This window comes from Ictalurus furcatus, chromosome 6 (genome assembly GCF_023375685.1).
Source record: "Ictalurus furcatus strain D&B chromosome 6, Billie_1.0, whole genome shotgun sequence".
In the NCBI taxonomy this organism is placed as follows: Eukaryota; Metazoa; Chordata; class Actinopteri; order Siluriformes; family Ictaluridae; genus Ictalurus; species Ictalurus furcatus.
This window is the reverse complement of record NC_071260.1, coordinates 27,465,756-27,492,413: the sequence shown is the minus strand read 5'-3', so window position 1 is coordinate 27,492,413 and position 26,658 is coordinate 27,465,756. Positions and strand designations below refer to the sequence as shown.

Sequence of the window (26,658 nt, the reverse complement as noted above, 5' to 3'; positions counted from 1 at the left end):
TGAAGTTGTACAGCACGTCCTGAAGTGTCTTAATCCTCTAAATCCTCACAGCAGTTTGCCAACAATTACAATTTTGAATTTATTAAAGTGCACCTATTATGCTTTTTCAAATATTACCTTTCATGTAGTGTGTTATACGGCTGTTTGTGAATGTAAAAGTCTGCAAAGTTTCAAAAATCAAAGCGCACGACAAACGGAGTTATTGACTCCCATAAGAAGGAACCGATTCTGAATGGCTGAAATGAGTCGTTAGTGATTCCACACTTTACTTCCTGTAGGTTTGTAACAAAAAGCCCCACCTCCTGATCTTCATCGGCTGCTTGCAAACAGACTGAGCTGAAACTCGTTACGGTAGTGGGCATTTCCTTTTCGACACACGCTGACAGCAGTAAACCAATCACAATAGTCTGGGACATCTGACCAATCAGAGCAGAGTATGCTCTCTGAATGGAGGAGTTTTAGAATGAATCCTTTAGAACGGATCATTAAACAAGTCGTTTGTGACGCTGGGGGGACAAAAGGTAATGCTGCAATTTAAATTATGAGCACGTTAGAGTGTTTTTTGATCTTGGATGCATGTAAATCTATTGTATAAGACCTTTAAAACAAAATTAGGCACGTTTCAAAACCATAATAGGTGTGTTTTAATGAATATCATACTTTTTGACAAAAACTGGGAAAGCACAAAGTCCACTTGGGCTACATCCACATTAATTTGGATAAATTTGAAAGCGCATCTTTTTCTCATGTTTTGGCCTTCCTTTCACACTGTGACTGCGTTTTTATCCAGTGACAATAGAGCTTTTCGAAAACGGGGAGCTTTTCACTAAAGGGGATAAATATGAAAATGGCGTTTTCATATTGTGGTGTGGACTGAGAAAATGGAGATATCCAAAAACGATTATGTATTTTTAATCATGTGACGCAGTCATGTAACCCAGCCGATGCAAATCAAACAAGATATACGGTGTTGTACTGCAGATGTTGTGCCTGCTATCCAGTTGGATAGCGTTGTTAAAGATTAATGTCACTTTATACTTAAGATTGCATTTTTAAATAAACAGCTGACGGAAATGACGCAGGCCAAAGTTTCTTACGTTTTTACGCATGAGCAGTATGGGAATATAAGTGTTTATAGACGTTTCAGTGTGAACGAGCAAATTTTTTGAAAACGTTTGAACTAATGGCCAGAGCTATTGTCAGAGCTGCTGCTGACCAATCAGAATCATGAATTCATCAGCACTTTGCTATAAGTGGAGATGTTCTTGTGAATTTGAAATGTATTATTGAACAGTACAAGAATTTAAACCATGACTAGTCACATTTTTAGCTGATAATATATCTGAATTTCTTGTTAATGCCTTTATTTATTTATTTTTTATGTTATTTTAATTGATTTATGTATTAACACATACGCTCACATCACACACTGTGGTCACTGTTGTCTTTGTTCTTAAAGGCTAGCACAGCCTATTGCCGTCATTAGTCTGATACAGTGGTACACATTACTATGTACAATTTTTTTTTATCAGTGAAAATCGACAGTATCTGTTGTAAATTTAGACCCCATAGTGTATGCTTATGTTTTGAGCATGTCTTTAATTGTGTGTGATGTTTGGGTGTGCATGCGTTATATTCTGAGTCTCTCTCCAGTCCACAGGAGCTCAGGTGCAAGTGGCCGGGGACATGCTACCCAACTCCACAGAGCGCGCTGTGACAATCTCGGGCACCCCGGACGCCATCATCCAGTGTGTCAAACAGATATGTGTTGTCATGCTGGAGGTACAGTACAGTGGCCAGTGTGCTTGGACCAAGGCTTTGAGAAAGCTCAAACATGACCACATATGCAGTACAAGCTCAGCTGAACACACCCACTCTACAATAGCACACATTAGCTTAGAACTTTTCACCTGTTAATTAGGAAGCCTGGATACAATGGCTTTCATAGAGCAGAAATACATGTGCACACACACACACACACACACACACACACACACCCCCTTGAGAGCATGTCTGGCATTTACCTTCCCTTTGATGAGACACACATTCTCTTTCTCTCTGCTTTTTCAGGACAGAATTGAAATACTCTCATTCTCTGCTCCTTCTCTGCCACATCAGTCAGTTCCCTGGCAGAAGCACAGCTTTTCCCCCTTGATGCACATGCCCTATTACTCTCTCTCTATTGAGAGTCCTCTTTCCAGTCCTCTTTTTTTAGCTGATATTTCTGTGACAAATCCTGATGATAAGGCTAGTAAAGTGCACACTACTGCATCTAAAAAGTGGAAATAGACATTAAAATGCAATATATATGAAAATAAATGGAAATAACTAAATACATAAATGAAAATAACTATGGAGCTAAATATTTGTACCATGACACTATTTCAAGTGATTAGCGACAAAATATGGCAAAAATAGCAACATAAATTTGTATGGATACTATTACTCCCCTCAGTCTCATGACCTCAGGAAACAGTATTTATATTTGTTTGTGCTGTGTTTCTACAGGCTGAGAATTAAAATGGTACAAATGGCTCTTGAAGGTTTTCAAAAACAGCACTGTTTTTTTACGATCTGGATTTTGAGTGACATTATGAGCTATTCGCTTAATTAAAGCACAAATGGATACAAACTGTGATAATGCAAGAAGCTGATTTCACGGCATAGCTAAGAGTGATTTGCTATTTGTTTGTTTCATTGCTTTGGGCTCAACATGTGGTGCAACAGAAAAACATTCACCCTATCGTTGGGAGATCGTGTATGAACAGCAGTTGGGTGGGAAATGGTAGCTGGCCAAATTGAGGAGAAAATGGGGAAGTGTTGGAGATTTTGATCAACTACAATCAAATTATTATACTCATCATTTAGTTAGTATTTAGTTATTTTAGCTATAAACGTTATGGCCTGGTCACTTGAACCAAATAAGTTTCATCTAAAGCTGACAAAGAGATATAAATAATGTCAACTACTAAAACTCCATAAATTGCTGTTAATAATACATGTGCGGTAAAAGGTTGTTGAGCTTCACAAAATGGGAAGTGTCTATAAGAAAATAGCACAAGCATTGAAAATGTCCATTTCCACCATCAGGGCAATAATGAAGAAGTTCCAGTCAATTGGAAATGTTATGAATCAACCTGGAATTGGATGTGTGTCTATATTGTCTCAACGCAATGTGAAGAGGATGGTTCGAGTGGCCAAAAAATCTCCAAGTATCACTTCTGGAGAATTGCAGAAGTTAGTTATGACTTGGGGTCAGAAAGTCTCCAAAACTACAATCTGAAGTCACCTACATCACCACAAGATGTTTGGAAGGGATTCAAGAAAAAGCTATACTCTCCTCCAAAAACTAACTCAAGCGTCTTCAGTTTGCCAGACACTACTGTAACTTCAAATGGATTAGGTTCTATGGTCAGATGAAAGTATAATAGATAAAAGTAAAATAGAGCTTTTTGGCAATAAACACCAGAGGTGGTTTTGGCACACACAGAGAGGTAGCCATATGGAAAAGTACCTCATGCCCACGGTTAAATATGGTGGTGGTTCTTTAATGTTTTGGGACTGTTTTTCTGCCAGAGGACCTGGACATTTTGTCAGGATACATGGCATCATGGACTCTATCAAATATCAACAGATATTAAATCAAAACCTGACTGCCTCTGCCAGAAAGCTGGTTGGATCTTCCAAATGGATGATCCAAAACATACATCAAAATCAACACAAAAATGGTTTACTCACCACAAAATCAAGATCCTGCCATGGCCATCCCAGTCCCCTGACTTGAAACCCATAGAAAACCTGTGGGGTGAACTGAAGAGGAGAGTCCACCAGCGTGGACCTCGAAATTTGAAGGATCTGGAGATCCTGTATGGAGGAATGGTCTCAGATCCCTTGCCATGTATTCTCCAACATCATCAGGCATTATAGGAGAAGACTCCGAGCTGTTATCTTGGCAAAGGGAGGTAGCACAAAATATTGACTAAAAAGGTGCCAATAATTGTTGCACACCGATATTTAAGAAATATATTTCTTTGATAAACCTGTGTTTTGTTTGCAATTGTTTGATATAATGAGAGCAGAGTATTTTTGTGAATTTTTTTTTAACAAAGACAATTTTTTGTCTTCTTTGCTCATATTTACCAGGGGTGCCAATATTAGCAGAGGTCACTATATCTAGTCAGTACTGTGCAAAAGTCTTAGGCACATGCAAAGAAATGCTGTAGAGCAAAGATGCCTTTAAAAATTAATGAAATTCAATGTTTCTACATTTAAAAAATACTTTAAAGAGCAGTAAACAGTAATAAATGAAACAAAGTAGTGTGAAGTCTCCGGTACAATGTGTGCAGTTTTATAAGGAAATGAGTTGTAAGTTTTATTGAGCGTCTTGCAGAACCAGACACGGTTCTTCTGGAGACTTTTACTGTCGCAGTCGCTTCTTATTTTTGCAGCAAAACCCAGCAGCCTTCATTGTGTTTTTTTGTCTGAAAAGTGTCTCTTACATAATATGCAGCTTTCTTTACTGACATACTGACATTTTTCTGTAACATTTCATTTTGTGCTGGAAAACTAATGTTTCGGAATCTAAAATGTTTTTGTACTAAAAAAAATAGTGTGCCTAAGACTTTTGCACAGTACTATACTGCGCTGTAATATATATATATATATATATATATATATATATATATATATATATATATATATATATATATATATATATATATATATATAATGTGTGTGTGTGTGTGTTTATGTGTATACACACACACACACACACACACACACACACACACATAAATAGCATTCAGACTGCGCATGTGTTCTGAACTGATTAGGCTTGTGTCCATTTCACTATGTCACATAGCTATTCCACAACTTGGTTTAAGTGAAATACAGTATATTTATGAGGTGTCAAAGTATATTATAAGAATGTTGGCCAAAACAAAAGTGCTTCTTTTCCTGTTATGTGGGAGAATTTAGCCAGAGTGACATCAAACAGGTTTTCTCCGATCACCAGACATTATGGGGCACATTTGCTTAATGTACCTAATATGAATAATCCATTTATATTCATGAAATCAATCTGTGCTGCAATTATAAGTAGGTCTCTGACATTTTTCTTGAGGAATTAATGCTACATGTGGTTCAAATTATACTAAAATTGGCCAAAACAAAATCATGACGTGACAATTTGAATCTAAATTTATAATCGTCATTGTTGCAGTCACACAGCCAACATCACAAATGGCCCAGAGAGAGTTGAACAGACAGAGTGACAGAAAAATAGGAGGCAGAGATGAAAAAGGCAGAGAGAGAAAGCGCGAGAGAAAGGAGTACTGTTTGTGTTTGGTTAGAAGATGCACTCTCATGGGTGATGCTAGAGATTGGCATATTTGTTTCCACATCTCAGCTCACTTCTTTACTTTAATATGCATTGTCGCAAAACAAGCACACACAGACACACACACACCACAAACTCAATCTCACACAATGATGTACAAACTGATCAAGACACACACAAACCTGTGTACACGTTGTGTCTTCCCAGGTCTAACACTGTCTCCACCTCTTCCCTTTTTCCCTCTGCTAGTCCCCACCGAAAGGTGCCACCATCCCCTATCGCCCAAAGCCTGCCTCCACCCCGGTCATTTTTTCAGGTGGCCAGGTAAGAGCCGACCCGCTGGCGGCGTCCGCAGCCAATCTCAGCCTTTTACTGCAGCACCAGCCACTGCCTGTTAGTGCACTCAGGTTTCTCACCTTTTCACATGCATGCTACCTATGGCTATAGTCCCTACTGCCCAGGGACAAATACTATATGAGGGGAGAGAGAGAGAGAGAGAGAGAGAGAGAGAGCGAGCGAGCGAGCGCAAGCGGGCTTGCTAGTAGATATATACTGAGCATGATGGCACTGTTTATTATAGTGCTATAATATTTGAAGAGTGCATTTTGTTGGTTTATGTTAGGGGTTGCATGACTATTCATTTTTACTAGGCAACCAGTAATTCGATAAACTAGTAAGCCAGCCATCTTTGCCATAGTTAAGGCAACTGGTTCAAGACATATCTATTTTAGGCTATTTTATTAGTGCAGTGAAATGCTTATAACAGCAAAGAACGTGCCAAACCACATTTGGATTCACAGCCATACACAGACTACAGATTACATTTCTAGCTTGTGTGCTTCTTTGGGCTTCACTAACAACACAAAAATAAATCAGTAATGTAATACATGTGCAAAATAATAAATCTATGTCTTACATTATATTAAACTATTTAAAGATATACAAAATCTGAAAATGCACTTGTGTGGACAAACTGCAGCACATGTGGCATTGGCACCGATAGCGCATAGCATGAAAGCTCATACCAATCAACAGATCTCTCCTTATAGCTCAATGACTGGCCTTGACTAATAAAAAGGTTTTTTCAGGCTGATAATGACCCGGAAGCTGATTCGCCATATTTAACGAATGTACAACTTGAAGCATTGAATTTTCTCTTTCACACAGTACTGGTCACAATGGAATTCACTATGCCACAGTGAATTCCTCTGGGGAGTGGGGATAAACACACACACACACACACACACACACACCACTATTCTACAAAACGACAATAAAGCTTGACTACAAAACAACAACAAAAACCCTTTCCCAGACCAGTCTTACACAATGTGCAGTTGATTATAAAATCAATTCATATAGTCTAAAATATTTTCACACTAACAATTTGCATATTTAGCTATCTTTCTTAACGGGCCCTCCCACCACCCTGACTAGCTGACAGCTCCCCACAGCAGAGACTAGTGAATGTTGTATTAGCTGAATATTCTATGCAACCCCTAGTGTATACACAAAATGTCAATTTCCACTCTAGAAATGAATCGTCTGTCTTGGTCTCACAAATGTGTTGTATTTGACCCGAAGAACAACTCAAGATTTCTATTAACATCTGACGTGCAAGCTCTTGTCAAGCAAATCTCTTCTCTCCCTTTAAATAAGATATCATATCCTTTTAATATGCCTAAAAATCAAAACCATGCTTAAAAACAAATAGTTTCGACAGTAAATGGAGTGGGTCAAAATGCACTGGGTTCTGTACAAATTGACAAGGAATCCAAAACAAAGTGAGCAGCAATGAAGGCAGAAATATTAAAGGGATATTTTATCAGGCAAGTTTAACAGTCATTCCAACTCATTTGTTAACATGACTCACAGTGCAGTGTGTGCTTCTAATATATTCTCAACAGTGTTATAATGAACGCTAAATGATGAGTTATGATGGTTTTGCACTCTTAACATTCCACTTACTTAACCTTATCCACTTCCATTCCATACAGCCATTAATTAATTAATTAGCTGTTGTTGTTCGTTTTGATGGAATCTGAACGCAAATCAGAAACCATTAATGCCATTTTTTCCTGAATGCAATTCACAATAAACGCGACAACAAATTAAAGTCAGCAAATAAATAAATAAATAATACTGACTGCCAGAGACTATAGATGAGGGAACTCCAATCTGAATTACATTTAAATTATTCAGACTTGGATGCTAAGATGATATTTCAAGCCTAGACATGAAAGTATGGGGTGTTAACAGGAGCTCTAGTGATTATACATCACCTGTTTGTTGTTTAATAGGTTGCTTAAAAAAGGTGTTAATTTATTTTCCCCTCTTTCCCCTTTCTCCTCTTCTCTCACAGGCTTACACTATTCAGGGACAGTATGCTATTCCACATCCAGATGTGAGTTCCTAACAGCTCTCCCTTTCCCCATCCCCACTTCCTATCATCCTATCTGCATGGTTCTGTAGCTTTTCAATGTGCATCTCTATTAATATTAAGCAATAATATTAATATGGCATTTCTGATGTGTAATTTTTGTTGCATTGCAATCTGAAATTGTTCACGACGTGAGCCCTCCGAGGTGTGGGACAGACTTACTAGGACTTGGCCTGTCACATTCGAAAATGACACCGTCCTTGGTCATTTTCTGGAGCAACAGTCTTTTTTTATAATGGAGCTTTTTCAGTCTGTAAGCACAATATTAAATATGTGATGCCAGGAAATGGGCAGACAATGGAGTAGGGCTGCACAATATATTGTTAGTTAATTGTTATTAATCTATATTAGCCGTTGCAATACCGATTTTACATAAGCCCAACAAATCAAATTTTTTATAATGTCCTCTAAGCATTCCAACCATCTGTTGCAGATGTTTTCAGTAAGAAACAATATTTCTGAAATCAGTTAACAACAAACCATGAACTTCAGCAGTAATACACCATAAGTCAAAGTAATTAATAATTGTATTAGTTGATGTTTTTTTTTTTAACCAAATAAGCCAAACAACACCAGATTAAAAAAAAAATTATTCCATTCAATTAAAAAATGTTAAATGAAATAATGCTTTAATTAATATGTTTGGAGTGTTTAGTTGGCAACATTTGTGAGATTAAATGCTGAGTCCCATTTATTTTTTACACCCAAGGATGTTGATCAACATATACTCATGCCGTAATTTAATACAAGCTAATATTTGTAAAAATTATTTTTAGTCATGAATGGAGCAAATAGTTCAAATTAAAACAAATGTCAATACTGAGTGTTACGTTGTTAATGTAAGGACTAAAACACAGGGGGCATGCTGTTATAGGAAAATAATCAATCACAGGGTGGTTTGATGCAGTCTGGTGTGAAATGGATTTACAGTTACCACCCTGAAGTTGTCTATTTTCTAAGTCAAATAACAGCACATGCTGAAGTGTTTTGTTCCTCTTGTACTAAAATAATTGCTAACCTTAACAATTTGTTGTGGAATGCTTGTGAAAACAAGTTAGTTCCTGTTATCACTTACATTATAACAGCTATAACACAGTTGTTCAATGTAAATCGTGATGCATTACTTGTTTTGATAAGCTGTGGCATTGCAATACAACAATATAATCACAGTAGTTGTGTCCATATTGTGCAGGCCTACAATAGAGGATAGTTAAATTGTAGTGGTGTAATGGTGTATTACACATTACAGGGATGATAATGTAATCCATCATAATTTACTCGTTCATTCATACATCTTCAGTTAGCGCTTCATCCTGGTCAGGGTAGCGGTGGATCCAGGGTATATCCCGGGAACACTGGACATGAGGTGGGAACGCACCCTAATGTCCCTTGCAGGACACCATGCACACACAGATTCATACATTCATTCACACCAAGGGGCAATTTAACACAGCCAGTGCATGTTTTTGGAATGTAGGAGGAAACCAGAGAACCCGGAGGAAATCCACAAGGAGAACATGCAAAACTCTGCACAGACAGTAAGCTGAGATCGGGATTGAACCCTGGGATGCCAGAGCTATGAAGTGGAAAGGCGTTATGCAATAGATATACACCATATATTTGTGGTGGAAATATTCAAATGATGCTCTCTGATATAATTTTTTTTTTTACTATTTAAAAAAAAAAATATTTAAGATGCTCTTTAATTTTCATTCCATTTCATTTAGCCCTGAAATGGAAGCAAGCTAGCTAATTGCTTTTGTTTATACTCCACTCTAATCAATTCATTGTTGCCCATATTATTATCTCTCACTGAACTAACACTTTATTAATGCCAATGAGCTGTCAATGACAATCAGGATAAACAATATAAAGCTCCTGATTAAACAGACTGGGTTACATAAGCAAACAGCAGACGCCTCCTCAGTCCCCTTGAGCCTCATCATCATCTCCATTAATAATCAGAATGAATCTGTTGCAATAGTAATCACATGCATTGATATTCAGGGGCGTGAGAGCGTTTTTGAACCTGAGGGGGACACTGAAATGTTAGATTTTTTTTTAATTCAGCACTTACATGCTCATTTCTAATGACTTTTGGGAACAGAATGTACTAGTTAGTGTGGTTGTAAGAGGGTATTTGCAGTGACAGAATACTGAGAATACTCGTACTGGGGAAGAGAGGTTATAAATACTCGGGTGCACAGTCAGAGAGATGGACTATAATATAACTAGAATAAAAACTACTACATACCATAAACTGCATAATATACTTTATTTAAAATAAAAGTGATGAAATTTGGAGATACGAGGTCTGATGTATATCGCTGAATGAAGCGCAATTTATTCATTAATATTACTCCAATCAGAGAATTGTTCATTTAAACATTAGCTACTATAATCATTAAGAACAGCTAGTTAATGTAGCTAGCCATAGTACATGTTGAGACATGGGTGCCATCCTGTGAGGCTTGCTGTTTCTGTTGGTGAGTTGAAGCTATGAGTATGAGAGTTTGCTACAGAAAAGCAAACAGTCCGTTTTCCAGTTTTTTCACTAGATGACAGCGTGACCTACTATGGAAGTTCTTAATGTAGCAGAACTGCCCTACCATGTTGTTTTCCAGAATCATGACAGAAAATTAAAATGCACCGTCTCCAACTCACCAACAGTGCGAGCAATCCTCACACGATGGTGCCCCCATCCCAAACATCCAACACAGTGTGACATGAACTAACTGGCTATCTGGTAGCTATCCATACAACTTACAAGCTCGTATTCCTCTGTCTTTTCTACTCCTATGACCTTCTGTTCATCCTCCTCTGTCGTCTTCTCTTAAAATATTGTAGGATGCTCATCTCTGTGTGAACATTTTGACTAACCTTACCATTAAATTGTTCATGGACACGCAGCAATGGCACATACACCCAATTTTGGTGTGCTAGCTAACTTGCAAACTTATGCATATTTGCCAGCTTCATAGGCTAAATAATTGTTTCAACGACAAAATTGTCATCAAAACCAGCAAACAATCAGCAATTTCATGGGCTGAAATAGCTACGATATCTTACCTCAAATACAAAGTGGTAAGTCTTTCATCTATACGTTAGTGTGCTCAAGAGCGTCTGAATGCTGTGTCGTAACCACCCTCACCTCAGGACGCAAGGTTTTTTTTCCACAGAATATTCGAGTTATCTCCAAATGAATCCATTCGACTTTCATTGCGTAAGAGTAGCTACCTGTCTGAAAAACCATCCCAGGTTTTTCTTGTTACTTTGCAGTGACACTTTGCTCTCGTCAAACTTGGCAACAGGCAAACGGTTCAGCGAGCCCTAGCTACTCGAGTCTGACCCCTGTGCTTATTATAGTGAAAGTTCTTTTTTTTTATTGAATTATGTTTCTAAAAGTTAAGGCTTTTTTTATTCTAAAAAGGTAGGCAATGCGAAATAAAATTTGAGATTAGGAAAAAGTTGGGGGGATAAAACCTAGATTTTGAAACGTGTGTGTGTGTGGGGAGACATGTATAATGGCTCCTACGCCCATGCATGCAGTAACATTAGTGTGTGTCAGTCCTTCGCAGTGATTGATGCTTAGGGAGAAAGTGGAGGACATTACAATCACTCAAGCGAAGCTTGGGTTTAAATTTTACCTGCTTTTCAAGACATATTTAGAGGACAAACGCAGCATTATGCATCAGTCTCAGGTTGCGAGGAACAGTGGAGGAGTTTCGTAACCCCATTTATTAGAATGAGTGAAAGGAGTCATGAATGGTTGTATGTGGAAGAAAGTTCATACAGGGTTTAAGCATACATCTGAAAGGATAGTGAGCACAATTTCATGTTCAGAGATGCACAATAAAACCCAAACTATACTTGCTTTTAACCGTGCATACACAAGATGACTGCAGCACATATCCTGTGGTTGTTTAAAGTATAACTTTTTCATGTCATCAGACATTAATGCTGCATTTCTGCATGCTGCAATACCAACATACATAGTGAGGGCAATATAACACCATGTGATACAGTAACTTACTTAAGAAACTAGCATTATCTCCAAAAGTGTATTCTTATATATCCAATGTACTGTTCTAGACATTTAATGAACACTAACACTACAAACCAGTTGACCCATTATTGTTAGTGTCTGAATTTGAAAAAACTTTTAATGTAAGATGTGAATAATAACAACTACCATGACACCAGTGGAAAGTTTTAATAGAAACAGTGCAGTTTAAAATCAACGTGCATGAAATCGCTAAACATTCTACAGTGTAACACAGATGATTTGGTTCTGGAGCACCATCAAGTGGATGTTGCTTTTAATCTTACAGATGTACATAAAGTATGCAGGCAAGTATATGAACAATGCTGCTTCTGGTGCCGCTGCTTCTCTACACACACATACACACAAACAAAGCCATGTGGGAAGTATAAACCACCTTGATACTTTCATTCACAGTGTCAGGCCAAGTCCTCCTCAAGTTGATTTCACTTTTTGCTCTCTTTCTCACTCTCTTGCGCTTTTGTATCACCACTGTGTCACGGCTTCTTCTCCTCGTCTTCTCTTTATACTAGTTTCGTTTTCTTGATTTTCTCAGTGTGACCTGTGTTATAACAATAACCTCTTAGTTCTACTGTCCCTCCTACCCCCTCAGCAGTTGACCAAGCTCCACCAGTTGGCTATGCAGCAAACCCCCTTTACCCCCCTTGGACAGACCACCCCTGCTTTCCCCGGTACGTACCCACAAGCCCTTTTGGAGTCTCCTTCTATTTGTACCTGTAGAAACACTCTTTTTGTCATTTTCTTTCACTCTCTTTTATGTTTCCTCTTCTCTTAATGTCACGCTTCTTGACATGCCCCTGGTGGTTGCTCTTCACTTTTCTGTGACCTTTTTTTTTTATATTTATTTATTTGATTTGCTTGAACAGCCAATTTTAAGAGAAAATAATCAATTGCAGATGAGAAGTTTGATTCAGCGTCACCCTTTTTTTTTGTCAAAAAGAAAAGTGTGTGCGCGTGCATGTGTGTTTGTGGGTTTAACCATATATGACACAGTTCTTGGGATATAAATAACAGGACGTTTATGCTCTATGATGGCAGTGAAATCAGTAGGGTTTGAAGTCTCATTCGTATAACCAGAGGCCTCATTTATAAAAAATAAAAAAATGCCTTCCATGCACACATTGGTAGTTAAAAAAAGAAGTAAATTTAATGTGAAAATGTGAGCAATGCAGGCTGGGTTGTATCTTGTCTCAACTGTACGTTACTTCAGTTAAAATTACAGTGGAGGAAATAAGTATTGAACGCATCTACATTTTTTTCAGTAAATATATTTTCTATGAGACTATTCACTTGAAGTTTTCACCAGACATTGGTATTAACTTAAGAAATCTGGAAATATAAAGAATTCACAACATTAAAGTCCATAAATAAAGTTATGTGTAAGAAAGTAGAATGGCACAGGAAAAATTATTGAACACGGTAAAAAAAAACAGTTCTCCATGGCAAGGTAAGGCAAGGAACCAGGTGAAATCCATAAGTAGATAGAATGTAATTATACCACCTGTCTGTGCAAATTAATATCTGCTGGGTTAGCAGATTGATGGTCTATAAAAAGGCTTTTCGTTATCAACATGTCACACAAGAAACATCTCAGGATGGGTAAAAGCAAAAAGCTCTCCCAAGACCTTTGGAACCTTATTGTTGCAAAACATATTAATGGAATTGGATACAGTTGTATTTCAAAACTTCTAAATTTTCCAGTAAGCACCATTGGGGCAAGTGGAAGCAACATCACTCCATCAACAACCGGCCACGCACAGGAGCTCCTCGCAAGATTTCTGACCAGGGAGTCAGAAGAATAGTCACAAGAGTAGCCCAAGAGCCAAGGACCACTTAGAAAGAGCTCCAGAAACACTTAGGGGCAGCAGGTGATATCGTCACAGAGAAAACAATAGTCAATGCACTCCACTGCTTCACGCTCACCCCGCAAGACTCCATTATTAAAGAAAATGTCGAAGCTCATTTAAAGTTTGGACAAGCCTATGAAATACTGAGTGTAGTCTGGTCAGACGAGAGCAAAATTGAACTTTTTGGCTGTCATACTTACATGGTGTGCCATGTTTGGAGAAGAAATGGCACTGCACATCACCCTTAAAACACTTTAACAACAGTGAAGTTTGGAGGTGGAAGCATCATGGTGTGGGCTTGTTTTTCATCGCATAGTATTGGCAGACTTCATATAATTAAAGGAATGATGCATGGAGTCCCTTACTGGGAGATTCCTGAGAAGAATCTGCTGCCATCCACCAGGATGATGAATATGAGATGTGGAGGGACCTTCCAGCAGGACGACGATCCAAAGCATACAGCAAAGGAAACTCTCAACTGGTTACAGAGAAAAAAAATCAAGGTGTTAGAATGGCCCAGTCAATCACCTGACTTTAAACTAATTGAACAAGATTTAAATATGTTTAGAAGAATGGGCCAAAATCACACCTGAATACTGTGGCCTATTAATTTCTTCATACAAGAAGTATCTTGAAGCTGTCATTACAAACAAAGGCTTCTCCACCAAGTATTAAATAAACTTCCGTTAGTATGTTCAGTACTGTTTCCTGTGTCATTCCAGTTTATTGCACATAACTTTATTTATGGACTTTAATGTTGTGAATTTCTTGAGTTAATACTGATGTCTGTTGTAAATTTCATGTGAATTGCCTCATTGGAAATATATTTACTGAAAAAAATGTCGACGCATCCAATACTTATGTCCCCCATTGTATTTGGGAACCCAATGAAATTTAATCTCTGGTTTTACTTATGTCATTTCAGATTTAAAGGAAGACATGGTTTAAAGATGGCCTTGGTCAACATTCATATATTTTATTTAATTATTATGTATTAGACTATTTATATTCTTAAAAGTTATATATATTTTTTTTTTAATACTTCTACAAACAAATGCCATTGAAACAGGCTATACTGAAAATAATGGTCTTATTTATATGCACATGAGATTACGACTTAATAATAAATGTCTGATAGCTTGGGAAAACCATTCACATGGTCAAATGTTTACATTTGCTTTTAAAGACATTGTCCTGATTTGAATTGTTTTTTTCCCTTTGCCGATATCTCAATCACAAGTAAAATTCTAGCATTTTAAAATCTGGTTCCTCCCATCCCCCGACCCATTAAAACCGCATTTTAAGATTTCAGTCTAATTCCACTGAAAGACGTCCCACCTACACTTATAACCTAATCTACCCATGGGACAAAACAACATAATATCTTTTGTTACAGAACATATGTGAGCAGGGAAAAATCAATATTGCACAAGCCTTATCAGAGTGTGTAGTCACTCTTCTCTGTTGATGATGTGGTGGTGCAGGAGCATCACAAACATTTGGTACCGATATGAGTACAAACTGATTTGATTAGGCTTCTGTCCATTTCGCAGACTGCCATGCATGTGGGGGGATTGTTAATAAACAATTACGGTTACAGTATTTAGTAGTTGGTAGATTTAAGGTGCAACTGAAAGCTTGTGTATGCTTACACACTGTATACTGGTGGAAATTTCTGAAGAGCAATGTTAGTAGGAGACAGCAGGTTATTTTTGTGTGGGCATCACATTCAGTTCCTTGTTTTATTGAAATCCATGCAACATTTTATAAATCAGGCCCTGGGTGTACCTATTAGAGAACAAAATATATTTAGTTCTGTTGCCCATTACATGATGTATTATGCACATTCATTCGACACCACTGCATAGCCTCAGTCTGGGCAAAGTAAGAGAAGCCTCAGTTAGTCAGTCTTCCAAATGCTGAAAAGGTTTAAAGGCAGTTGGAGGAAGAACAACATTATCACAACTTTCCTGAATCCTCCAAAGGTGACATTTTAACAACGGACATCTATAATAGTCTGTTTTACGCAAAATACCAGCAAACTGCTGTTCCAAACTCCCCTGTTACCTCAAAATAAGTCTTAAAGATTATTAAATTTTGCACTTCAAACACTAAGTATTTTTGTTATGTCAGCCGTGTGTGTGTGTGTGTGTGTGTGTGTTTATTTGGGGTGGTGTGGGGGCATGATATATGCTCAAACTGGAGATTAGTGTTACTGCATTCATGGTCATGATGAGTGCATCACGTATGCATGTCAGAGCTAATTAAATAAAATCAGCTTTTCAATTTGGAAAAACGCAACAGTTAAGAGAATTATATACTTGGATAGAGATTTGCTCTTTGAGCTTGTTGGCAGTATATCCTTCCATTGTGCCAGCAGATTGCAGGGTGTGTGTGTGTGTGTGTGTGTGTGTGGTTTATTGTGGCCTCTCCCCCAACCCTCACCTGCTCTCTGTCTCAGGTCTGGATGCCAGTCCCCCGGCCAGTACTCATGAACTCACAATTCCCAATGATGTGAGTATAAACAAACACACAGTACACTAGTCCTGTAAAGCAATAGATCTCAAAGTGGGGTCCAGGGCAGCAAAGCTATGGAGGTTTTTATTATTATTATTTTTATTTTATTATTATTAGTTATTAGCCTGTTTGACTACTCACTTTAATTGAATGGGTTTAATTTATATATATTTAAATAATTATTATTATTATTATTTTTATTATTTTTATTTATTTATTTATTTATTTATTTATTTATTTATTTATTTACATTAAATTAAAAATCACACATACACACACATTAACTAAAAATTGCCCTACGTATTCTGTCCTAATTTCTGTGGAAAGTATTATTGTACACATTTGAGTAAGGTACATGAAATAACTCTGTACTAGGTTGGTCTATGGAATTTGTTTTAAAGTTAAAGAGAGCCCTGGCTACAAAACCGTTGAGCACTGCCACTGTGTAGTGTCTTAGCTGTTGTGATGCTCAGAGAAGGAAGACATAAAACCACACAGAGCAGGTGTTGCACTGCTTTATTCGACATAGTAGTAACTCTGAGATGAATTGCTACTATTAATTACTTCATGGTTATAAAATGTGTTTGGCTAACAATAAAACTTTGGCAATCTTTCCATTATCCCAAATGCAGTCACTCAGCCAAGACATATTTAGTGTCTGATGCTGTCTTTTTCACTTTTGTACTGGGACTACAAGGCTAATGTGAAAATTGGGGATGTTTATACTGTACATGTCTAAATCCTGATGCACTCAAATCATATCAGGTTGTTCAGTATTTCTCTCAGATTCTAACACTGTATAATTCACTGTTATCTATAAACGGGTAAACTATACGTGCTAGCAATATTATCAGCCATATTGAAGTCAAAACTTGCTTCCTGAGCACATAGTTTAGACTCAGTGCACAAGAATCACACTCAGTTAGGAGGTTTGGCACAATGTTTCAAAATTAAAAAAAATAAAATATCCAGTGATAATTCAGTTCCAATTTGAGGTTTTAATTTTTTAACTAACGTATTCTACTTCCTTATGGCACTTTCATACCACAGCGCTGTTGAATTCTTGAATTTGATTGGTCTGAAGGTGTTGATTCATTTTCTGTATCAGCAGCTCTGACAGTAATTGTGACTGCATGACAAATCACAGGTTTATATTAATTTGCTCATTCTAATACATTGCTATTTCTGTAGTAACTACTTGTACTGTATGATTGATGCTCCACATAAATAGATAGTTTAGTTGATAATAGTTCTGTCACAGGAATGTCTTGTGCACAGACTTTGAAGTTTCTCAGTAAAATGAAAAGATCTATTTTTTTTTTTATTACTAGAGAAAGAGAAGAGAGGCTGATGAGGGAACAACAGTCTATGGCTGTTATAATGTAAATGATAATAGGAACTTGTTTCACAGATGTTCAACAACATTAATTGTAACTATAAATGGATAAATAATTTAAAATATATATAAAAATAAAAATGATAAATAAATAAATAAATAAAAGGTAGTGTTGGCAAATTGCTGTATAAGAGGAATAAAGCTGCACCGGGTTGGTTATTTTCCTTTAACCACATGCCCTATAATTGTTTTATTCCTTACTTGTTGTACATTATAGTGTGTGCGAACAGTGTGTATTGCGATGCGTATGTGTAATTTTCATGATGGTAACCTGAATGCTATGAGCATCACATATTACACTGCATTAGACTGACAGAGCTTGGATGGATGGATGAATGGATAAGATTAGTTAGAAAGATTAGACAGATAGATAAGATTGGAAAGATCGATAAGACTGGATAGATTAGATGGATAGAAGCCACTACTATAACTGGCTGTGAGAGTAAATTGTACAACCCCAATTCTGAAAAAAGTAGGGACAGTATGGAAAATGCATAAATACAAACAAAAAGAGTCATTTGAAAATTCAGTTCACCCTGTATTATATTGAAAACACATTATTAACACATTTTTTTTATGTTTTAATGTGAATTTAATTTCTTTTTGAAAATATACACTCATTTTCAAATCTGATGACTGCAACACACTCCAAAAAAGTTGGGACAGTCGACTATTTACCACTGTGTAACATCATCTTTTCTTTTAATAACATTTATTAAGTAAGCGGAATTTAATAATAATAATAAATAAACTTTATTTTATAGAGTGCCTTTAAAAGCAGCTTCTCAAAGCGCTGTACACAAAATAAGCAGTAAACAGAAAAAAATTATTAAAATAATAATACTAATAAGAAGTAGAAGAAGTAGAAGAAGAAGAAGAAAAGTAGACATCAGCAATCAAATGCTAAGTTTAAAATTTCCTCCACTCATCCATAATCCATTTCTTCAACTACGCAACAGTACGGGGCCTTCGTTGCCTTCATTTGCGCTTCAAAATGTGCCAGACATTTTCAATCGGAGACAGGTCAGGACTGCAGGCAGACCATGCAGGAACCCCCACTCTCTGCTTACACGACCATGCGCTTGTAATCTGGGCAGAATGTGGTTTAGCGTTGTCCTGCTCTGGATGGCAGCATATGTTGCTCCAAAATCTGTACATATCTTTCTGCGTTAATGATGCCCTCACAGATGCACAAGTTACCCATGCCACTGGCACTGACTCACCCCCATACCATGACTGGCGCTGTCTTTTGGACCTGATGCTGATAACTGCTTGGATGGCCCTTTTCATTTTTGGCCCGGAGAATACGACGGCTGTTTTGTCCAAAAACTATTTGAAATGTTGACTCATCAGACCACAAAACATGATTCCACTGTGCTTCTGTCCATCTCAGATGAGACCGAGCCCAGAGAAGTGGGCAGCGCTTCTGGACAGTGTTGATGTATGGCTTCTGCTTTGCATAGTAAAGCCTAAACTTGCATCTGTGGATGCAGCAGTGAATGGTGTTGACTGACAAAGGTTTACCAAAGTATTCCTGCGCCCATGTCAGGATATCCATTACAGACTCATGACGGTTTTTAAGACAGTGATGTCTGAGGGATTGGAGCTCATGTGCATTCAGAAGTGGTTTTCGGCCTTGCCCTTTATGCACCGAAATTTGAGCGGATTCCTTGAATCTTTTAATTACATTGTGCACTGTAGAAGGTGAAATGCCCAAAATCCTACCGATTTGTCTTTGGGGAATGTTGGTCTGAAAGTGTTGGATTATTTACTGATGCATCTCTTGGCAGATTGACCGCCTCGACCCATCCTTGCTCTTGAAGGACTAGGCCTTTTTTGGCGGCTCCTTATATTCTATGATTAGACTATTGCCTCACCTGTTTCACATCAGCTTCTTATTTCAGCTTGTCACATCGCTATTAGTCCTAAATTGCCCCTGTCCCAACTTTTTTGGAATGTGTTGCATACATCAATTTCAAAATAAATGTTTATTTTCAAAAACTATGCAGTTGGTTAGGTAAAACATAAAATACCTTGTCATTATATGTTTTTTTGTTGTTGTTGTTTAAATACAAGTCAAAGTACATTTACAAATCACTCTTCTTTGTTTTTATTAGCATTTTCCATACTGTCCCAACTTTTTCGGAATTGGGGATGTACCAGAATGACGGTGTACCCTGTAAATGAAATATGTAATATATTGTGGAAATGTTTGAAATATATGTATAACATGATTTTTTTTCAAGACAAATTTGCATAGCACTTTAACAGAATTATTTTTGGTCCACCAGAGAGCTCTACAGGTCTCTTTCCCAGAACATGATTTTGCATTTTAATATCCTTTGCCATTTTCCCCAGCTAATAGGCTGCATAATCGGGCGCCAGGGAACCAAAATCAACGAGATCCGTCAGATGTCTGGAGCACAGATCAAAATTGCTAATGCCATGGAAGGGTCATCAGAGCGCCAGATCACCATCACAGGAACCCCCGCCAACATCAGCCTTGCCCAGTACCTCATTAATGCAAGGTAAGTGCCTGGTCACATCCACATCTATGCTGAGTCAAGCATCAAAGCTCTCCTTCAATCTTATAAATCAAAAAATCTGCAGGAAGCCAGTGTGAGCCACAGGGCTCTTGCTGTTTTCAAAAGGTTATATGAACCTAAGCTAAAGAGATATGTTGTAGGGTATGTGCTTCATGTGCTTGCTTAAGGACAAGGGTATTCACCTCTATTAAATATCTTAAATGAAGATGCATTTTAAATCGGTTTATAATTCTATTTCGTATCAGTAATCGAGGGTTGCATCTGAAAATAAATAAGGCAAGTGTATGATAGCATCTGAATACAGTACTGGAATGCAGGACAGATGTTATTTTGAAACATTTTCTGCAAGGCAGTGAATGAAATAGGACAAGCAGCTTCAGAGTCATGTATATATATCGTGTCATGTGAGTGTGTATGTATGACTGATGGTAGGCCGTGCAGGTCCGCTTCAGGGGATGTACTAATGGATATTGCTTTCCCATAATTCCGCTGACAGGTTCAGAGATGTGGCAGCCATGTGGATTGACCCATCATCAATGACTACATCCTGAAGCCCCAAATCTGCTCTCATTATCTGAAGCAAACAGCAGCCATTTTCCCCATTAACTTTATATACCAGACCTCCCTAACTGTCCAGCCTTCCCTGAGCCTCTACCTTTAGATTAATCCGTGTATACAGAATACTGTAACAGAATAGGAACGTCCTGTGCTATGTAGTGTTTCACTAGTGTTTCAGCATGCTGAATGATTCTTCTGGATTGTCATTTATTGTTTTTTGGTTGATGGATTAGTTAAATATTATGGAAGCCATGAACTGCACCATCCCTTACACTATGACCCTTAAGACTTAATGACTCATCATTTCAAGATGTTATGTCCTTTGTATCTTGTTTTCTCGTTGTCTTTTTTTGTGTCAAGTTAGTATCTTCTTATTTCAAGATATTGACTTTTTTTTCTTAAATTTTCTAAATTACTTTGTTAGTATCTCATTATTTAAAAAAAATATTGTCCTTATTATATTTAATTATTGTCATTGTCTCAAGATCTCTCATTATTTCAAGTTATTATTTCAAGATCTTTATTTCAATGTTACATCTTGTGATTTGAAGATTATGTTATAATAATGACCTTCATTTGAAGCAACATTAAATCTTGAAATAATAACTCGGTGACATAATATCTTGTAACAAGTTAAGTCAAAATAATGAGGTTAAGTCAAAATAACTATATAATATCTCTAAATAATGAGAACTCAAAATAATAACATTTATTTTCAATAGTAAATCATAAAATAAGTTGAAATAAGAAAATTAGTTTAAAAAAAAAAAATAATGACCTACTGTGTTGAAATAATAAGTTCCAATAATGGCATAGCATTTCATTCATTTTCACATGCTGCGGTTCAGGACTTCCGCATGGAGGTTCGGGGGAATGATATGTGGTTGGTATTTTGAGTACAGTTTATACCCCCAGTTTATACAGTTTATTCCCCTCAGATCGTTTTCATATTTGATCGCTTGCTCTTGTCAAATACTGTGACTACGATGGTGGATGTTCTTTCAATTTTATTTCAATTCAAAAAACATTTTTTTTTTTTCTTCTATGCAAGAGAAGTTGATCTTAGTTTAATTTAACCATGTGCTTCACCGGTTTCTTCTTGATTGCATTAATTAAAAAAATACAAATGCATGACCATTGTGCAGGTTAAAAAAAAAACAAAACAAAAAAATAAACATTGAGCACTAGTAATAGTGAAAGAGAATTGTCAGTTTACTACTAGTTTCAAGTTTCAAAAATAATTCAAAATTATTTTATTTTCTCTACTTTTCTGTCTCTCCCTACCAATCCTACCCCTGTCCTCTCCCCGTCCCTGCTCTCCTGATTGTTTTAGGCTGACGTCTGAAGTCACTGGAATGGGCACGCTCTAATTTCTACCCACCATCCTTCACTGCATCACATGACCCTTGAGCCAATGGCATTACACCTTGGTTATTATTTTAATTTCCTCTTCCTCTGTACTAGTTTACCCTGAATTTTAAATTATTATAACAAGTTTAGATTCTATAATCTTTGTCTATTCAAAATCTCCAGTTCAGTGTTGTTCCTACCGCTCCTGTGTTGTTATCTCAATGCTCCCCTGGTTTTTTTCCTACCTTTTGATTTGAAAGGACACTTTACTTTTTTGACACTCTAGTACCTTCCATGTCACCACATATTTTCACCGTGATTCATTCATGTCGTCTTTATTTTTATTTTTATTTTTATCCATATTCTGCTGTGCTGCTGGATCTGCACTGCTGGTTTCAAAATTAATGTATTTCAAAATAAATAAAAGTCAGAAGCTCACAAGTGCTCAGACTTTCACCTCACACACCAGCTACCACCAGGAACAGACTTAGAGATCGAGGGGGCTGCTGCATTTTTATACATCTTCCGTTACAACATAATGCAACACACACTGTCTATTTTCAGCCTGATTTCTGCTTTTACATTCAGAGCTGCTGAAGACATAAATAAATAAATAAATAACCAGTTACAGCACACAAAGGAGTTAAATAGAAATGAGTCGGTGTAGTGTGTGTCTTCGCTACAATTTATTAAATTAAATATGACTATTACTCTATATAACATTTTCATACGCCTCTACTACTCTACTCTATAATCGTGTGTGTGTGTGTGTGTGTGTGTGTGTGTGTGTGTGTATATATATATATATATATATATATATATATATATATATATATATATATATATATATATATATATATATATATATATATATATAATTGTGTACGTGTGTGTGTATGTGTGTATATATATATATATATATATATATATATAATTGTGTACGTGTGTGTGTGTATATATATATATATATATATATATATATATATATATATATATATATATATATATATATAATATATATATATATATATATATATAAACATAGTAGATATTCATTCACTGATTCATGGAAACCTGATTCATTGAATGTATGATTCATTTTGTTTTGCCATTTAATTTTTAGTCTTTTCAGTAAAAAGTACGAGTTTAATGGACTGCAAACATCTTTTTGCCTGCACATTTGCAACTAATGCAGATACAAAGTGTGGAGTCTTCTGAGAGCTTTTTGAACATGTAGCCACCTAATCTGCAGTTTATACTCAGCAATATGTTTCTCAGATGTCCATCGACCACCGTGTCTGAAATCAGCAAAATTGAGGACCACTGTGTGAAGAAAATTAATGATGGCTTTGGTGGGTTTTTGGCATTCAGTTTTGATTCAAAGCACTGTGGTTCGCTTTTTAACTGGCTTCCAATGGTTCCCAATGTGTAGTCCAAACCTCTATTTTCTTTCTTCCTCAGGAACCTTGTTTACCGTTTGCTTTGGCCATTTCTTAGTGTAATCATCATCAGTGTTGAAACCCTATAACCTGCAGCTCCATGCAGTCTCCAGTAATTTTCCTGTGCTACTGTGTGTGTGTGTGTGTGTGTGTGTGTGTGTGTGTGTGTGTGTGTGTGTGTAAAATCTGGAGTTATTTCGAGACCCTTTCAAAGCCAAATGTGTAGCATTTTGCTAAATGTTCGGATCTGTTTGGCCGGGTTTGACTCTGGTTATCAGCTGTTCTTCTAAAAATGACACTCTAAACCATAAAGCCCTGTCAAACGCACATCACGTTTGTCAATAAACATAAATAGCCTCGATTATGCTTATTATACCATCATCACTTACGGTTTTTCCTGCTCAGAAAAATCTCAAATTAACCGTCTGTGCCTCAGTGTCAAATTAAAAGATTTGATATTGAGGCTGAGTTGAATGTAATTCTTTCATCGACTATTCTTTAAATTGAGACTTTGTATTTCTACATGGTCTCCTTTTTTTTCCCCAAAATGATGTTCAAATAGAAGGATCACATTCTGACCTGGTTTTCAAGACTCAGATTAAGTGCAATAAAGTAGATTAGAATTTGAAGACATTTAGCACTGAAAAGGCTTTCAATCTGGGATTAGACTTAATCTGAGTCTGGAACGAACACTTATAAAACCATGTATATCCATAAAGGAAAATGTATTCGTGTTAAGACATTATAAATTTGGTGTGAGAGGAACAATTAAATAATCCAATTATATGCAACTGAATGTTATTCCACTAGGCATCATGCTCAGATGTAATCAGACAAAAAAATCTGAAGTTTATTCACAAATTCTTTTCAGCTGTGAACACAAAAAAGTATGCACACAGTCATCTCGAGCCAGTGGCATGCTACACGTGACTGAGATGATGTAATTAGTTACATTGAAATTTCATTATAGTTGTATTAATGTTTGTGTCAGGGGTATGCTAGAGATTCTTTTAATAAATGTCACGTACATTATATTTTGCACTGAGTTGAAATCTAGGATTTTTGTGAGTGTCTTGGGCTGTATTCAAACATTAATTTAGATTGTATGTTTCAGCAAGACTGTGTCTTGTAATATTCATATGGAATGTTCTTTTTGTTATGTTTTGGGTATATAATGTGCCGTGTTGTAGCTCATTATACAGAAGCATAATATTCTCACATCTTAATACTTGCATTATTATTATTATTATTATTATTATTATTACAACATATACAACCCAAATGCAATAAAATAGGTGTTTCATTATATATTAAATCAATTAGGTATATACAGTGCCATCATGATTTATTTTTTCTTTATTACTTTGCATTTTCATGTCTTCATTACAGTCACTGTATTTTCATGTTACTTTTATGACACCTACTAACTTTACTGTTAACTTTACTGATAGTCACATGTAAAACAGACAAATCTGTTTTCAATCATTTATCTTCTTTCATACACAGTTTTTGTTGTACTAGAGCTGCAAAAAAAACAAGGGCCCTTTTCCTCTTTGTGCTTCTGTAAATTATGTTGTTTGGAGTAATTACTTAATAACATTGCATACATTATTCGCTGCTTGCAGGTCTATATTAGTTTTAAAAGATTGAGGTTAGGTTACCTTTGAAATGTTTTGTAAAAAGAAATAAAGTTTTGTTTTTTCCCTTGATATTGTTTGTGTGCATATTTTAGTAGTGAAATTAGCATGATAACTAATTAGCGAAGATTGTTTTACCTACAGATTATAGTTCATTAGGATCATTTCTCACATGGAAGCAGATCTCTAAATATATATATATATTTTATATATATATATATATATATATTTTATATATATATATATATATATATATATATATATATATATATATATATATATATATATATATATATATATATACACACACATACACATACAGTACTGTTCAACCTGGTTAGCTAGTGGTGCCAGAATGATTATTTTTTTAATAATTAAATAATTATGGTGAAGCAGCATTTGGCTTCTATACTACTGGAGCGACCTCAAATGTGCTCATACTGAGATCTGGCCATTTAGACTGAAAATATTTATGGTCTACTCTGCCTGTGATAAAATCACAAGGCTATGGAATGGACATTTCAACACACTTAGTAATGTTTAACTTTATAGTATACAATTGTGGTAGCACATACCCAGCTTTATAATTCCACTATCCAGTGTTAGAAGAGGATGGACACCCTTTAGAGTCTCAAGGTTTTTCCTCATGTCATCTCAGGGAGTTTTTCCTTGCCACTGATTTAAATATTAAAGCTACACACAGATTTCTGTAAAGCTGGTTTGTGACAAGGTTTATTGTCAAAAGCACTATACAAATAAAATTGAAATGAATGGGAATCATTTTGGGAAAAGTATGAACATTGTCATCTTAGGACAGTGGCACATGTTACTGACATTATGTGATATTTCTGCTTTAAAAGAGCTATGTTTAGGATGTCAGCATTCTCAATGAAATCAAATTGTTGTTTCCTTGCTCGGCCTAAGCTTACATCACCAGGGAAAAGCACTGTGCTTGTAGTAAGAGTTCCAGTGAACCATTGTATTTCAAAATTAGCACCATTACTCCAGGGAGAGCTGAGGTCACATCCAGACTGCCTCTGTTCCTTCTCCAATCGAGTTTTCTCTTGGCTGGAAATAAGATAAAGCAGCCCCTGATTACTTTCCCTGAGTCCCCAAAAGCATTTGCTTGTCTGAATCCCTTCCACCAGAAAAATAAATAAATAACGTGAAAAAAGTGAAAAGCAAATAAACATGCTAGTGTAGCAGGGTTCAGTCAATTATCTCTGCCAGTTGGCTTGGACATTAATCCAACATTAATCCATATCTATATATATATATAGATATAGATATAGATATATAAACATGCCCACCCAATAGACTTAATAAGGAGTTTTTCAGTATATTTTTCTAAGTTTGTGGTATAATTAAAAACTATCAAACATCTATCCATCTTCTATACCGCTTATCCTTCCTTCAGGGTCATGGGGAAACCTGGAGCCTATCCCAGGGAGCATCAGGCACAAGGCAGGGTACAACCTGGACATGGTGTCAAGCCATCGCAGGGCACAATCACATACACATTCACAC

The 26,658-nt window shown here is 36.4% G+C and overlaps 1 protein-coding gene across 9 annotated transcripts in view; it reads left to right on the top strand.

Moving 5' to 3' along the window:
- Nucleotides 1–22,326, top strand: part of pcbp3 (poly(rC) binding protein 3) — an 80,860-nt gene extending 58,534 nt beyond the window's left edge. For 2 of the 9 annotated variants that reach the window (XM_053627420.1, XM_053627421.1), the window contains exons 10-16: nt 1,654–1,782; nt 5,588–5,731; nt 7,701–7,742; nt 12,434–12,512; nt 16,150–16,202; nt 19,960–20,129; nt 20,644–21,286. In XM_053627420.1, the coding sequence (XP_053483395.1) occupies nt 1,654–1,782; nt 5,588–5,731; nt 7,701–7,742; nt 12,434–12,512; nt 16,150–16,202; nt 19,960–20,129; nt 20,644–20,698 (672 nt within the window). In that variant the 3' untranslated portion in view covers nt 20,699–21,286. Of the gene's footprint in view, nt 1–1,653; nt 1,783–5,587; nt 5,732–7,700; nt 7,743–12,433; nt 12,513–16,149; nt 16,203–19,959; nt 20,130–20,643; nt 21,287–22,038 lie in introns of those variants that run through there. The other 7 variants (XM_053627429.1, XM_053627428.1, XM_053627424.1 and 4 more) reach the window with 7 other exon arrangements.
- The last annotated feature ends 4,332 nt before the right edge of the window (nt 22,327–26,658 follow it).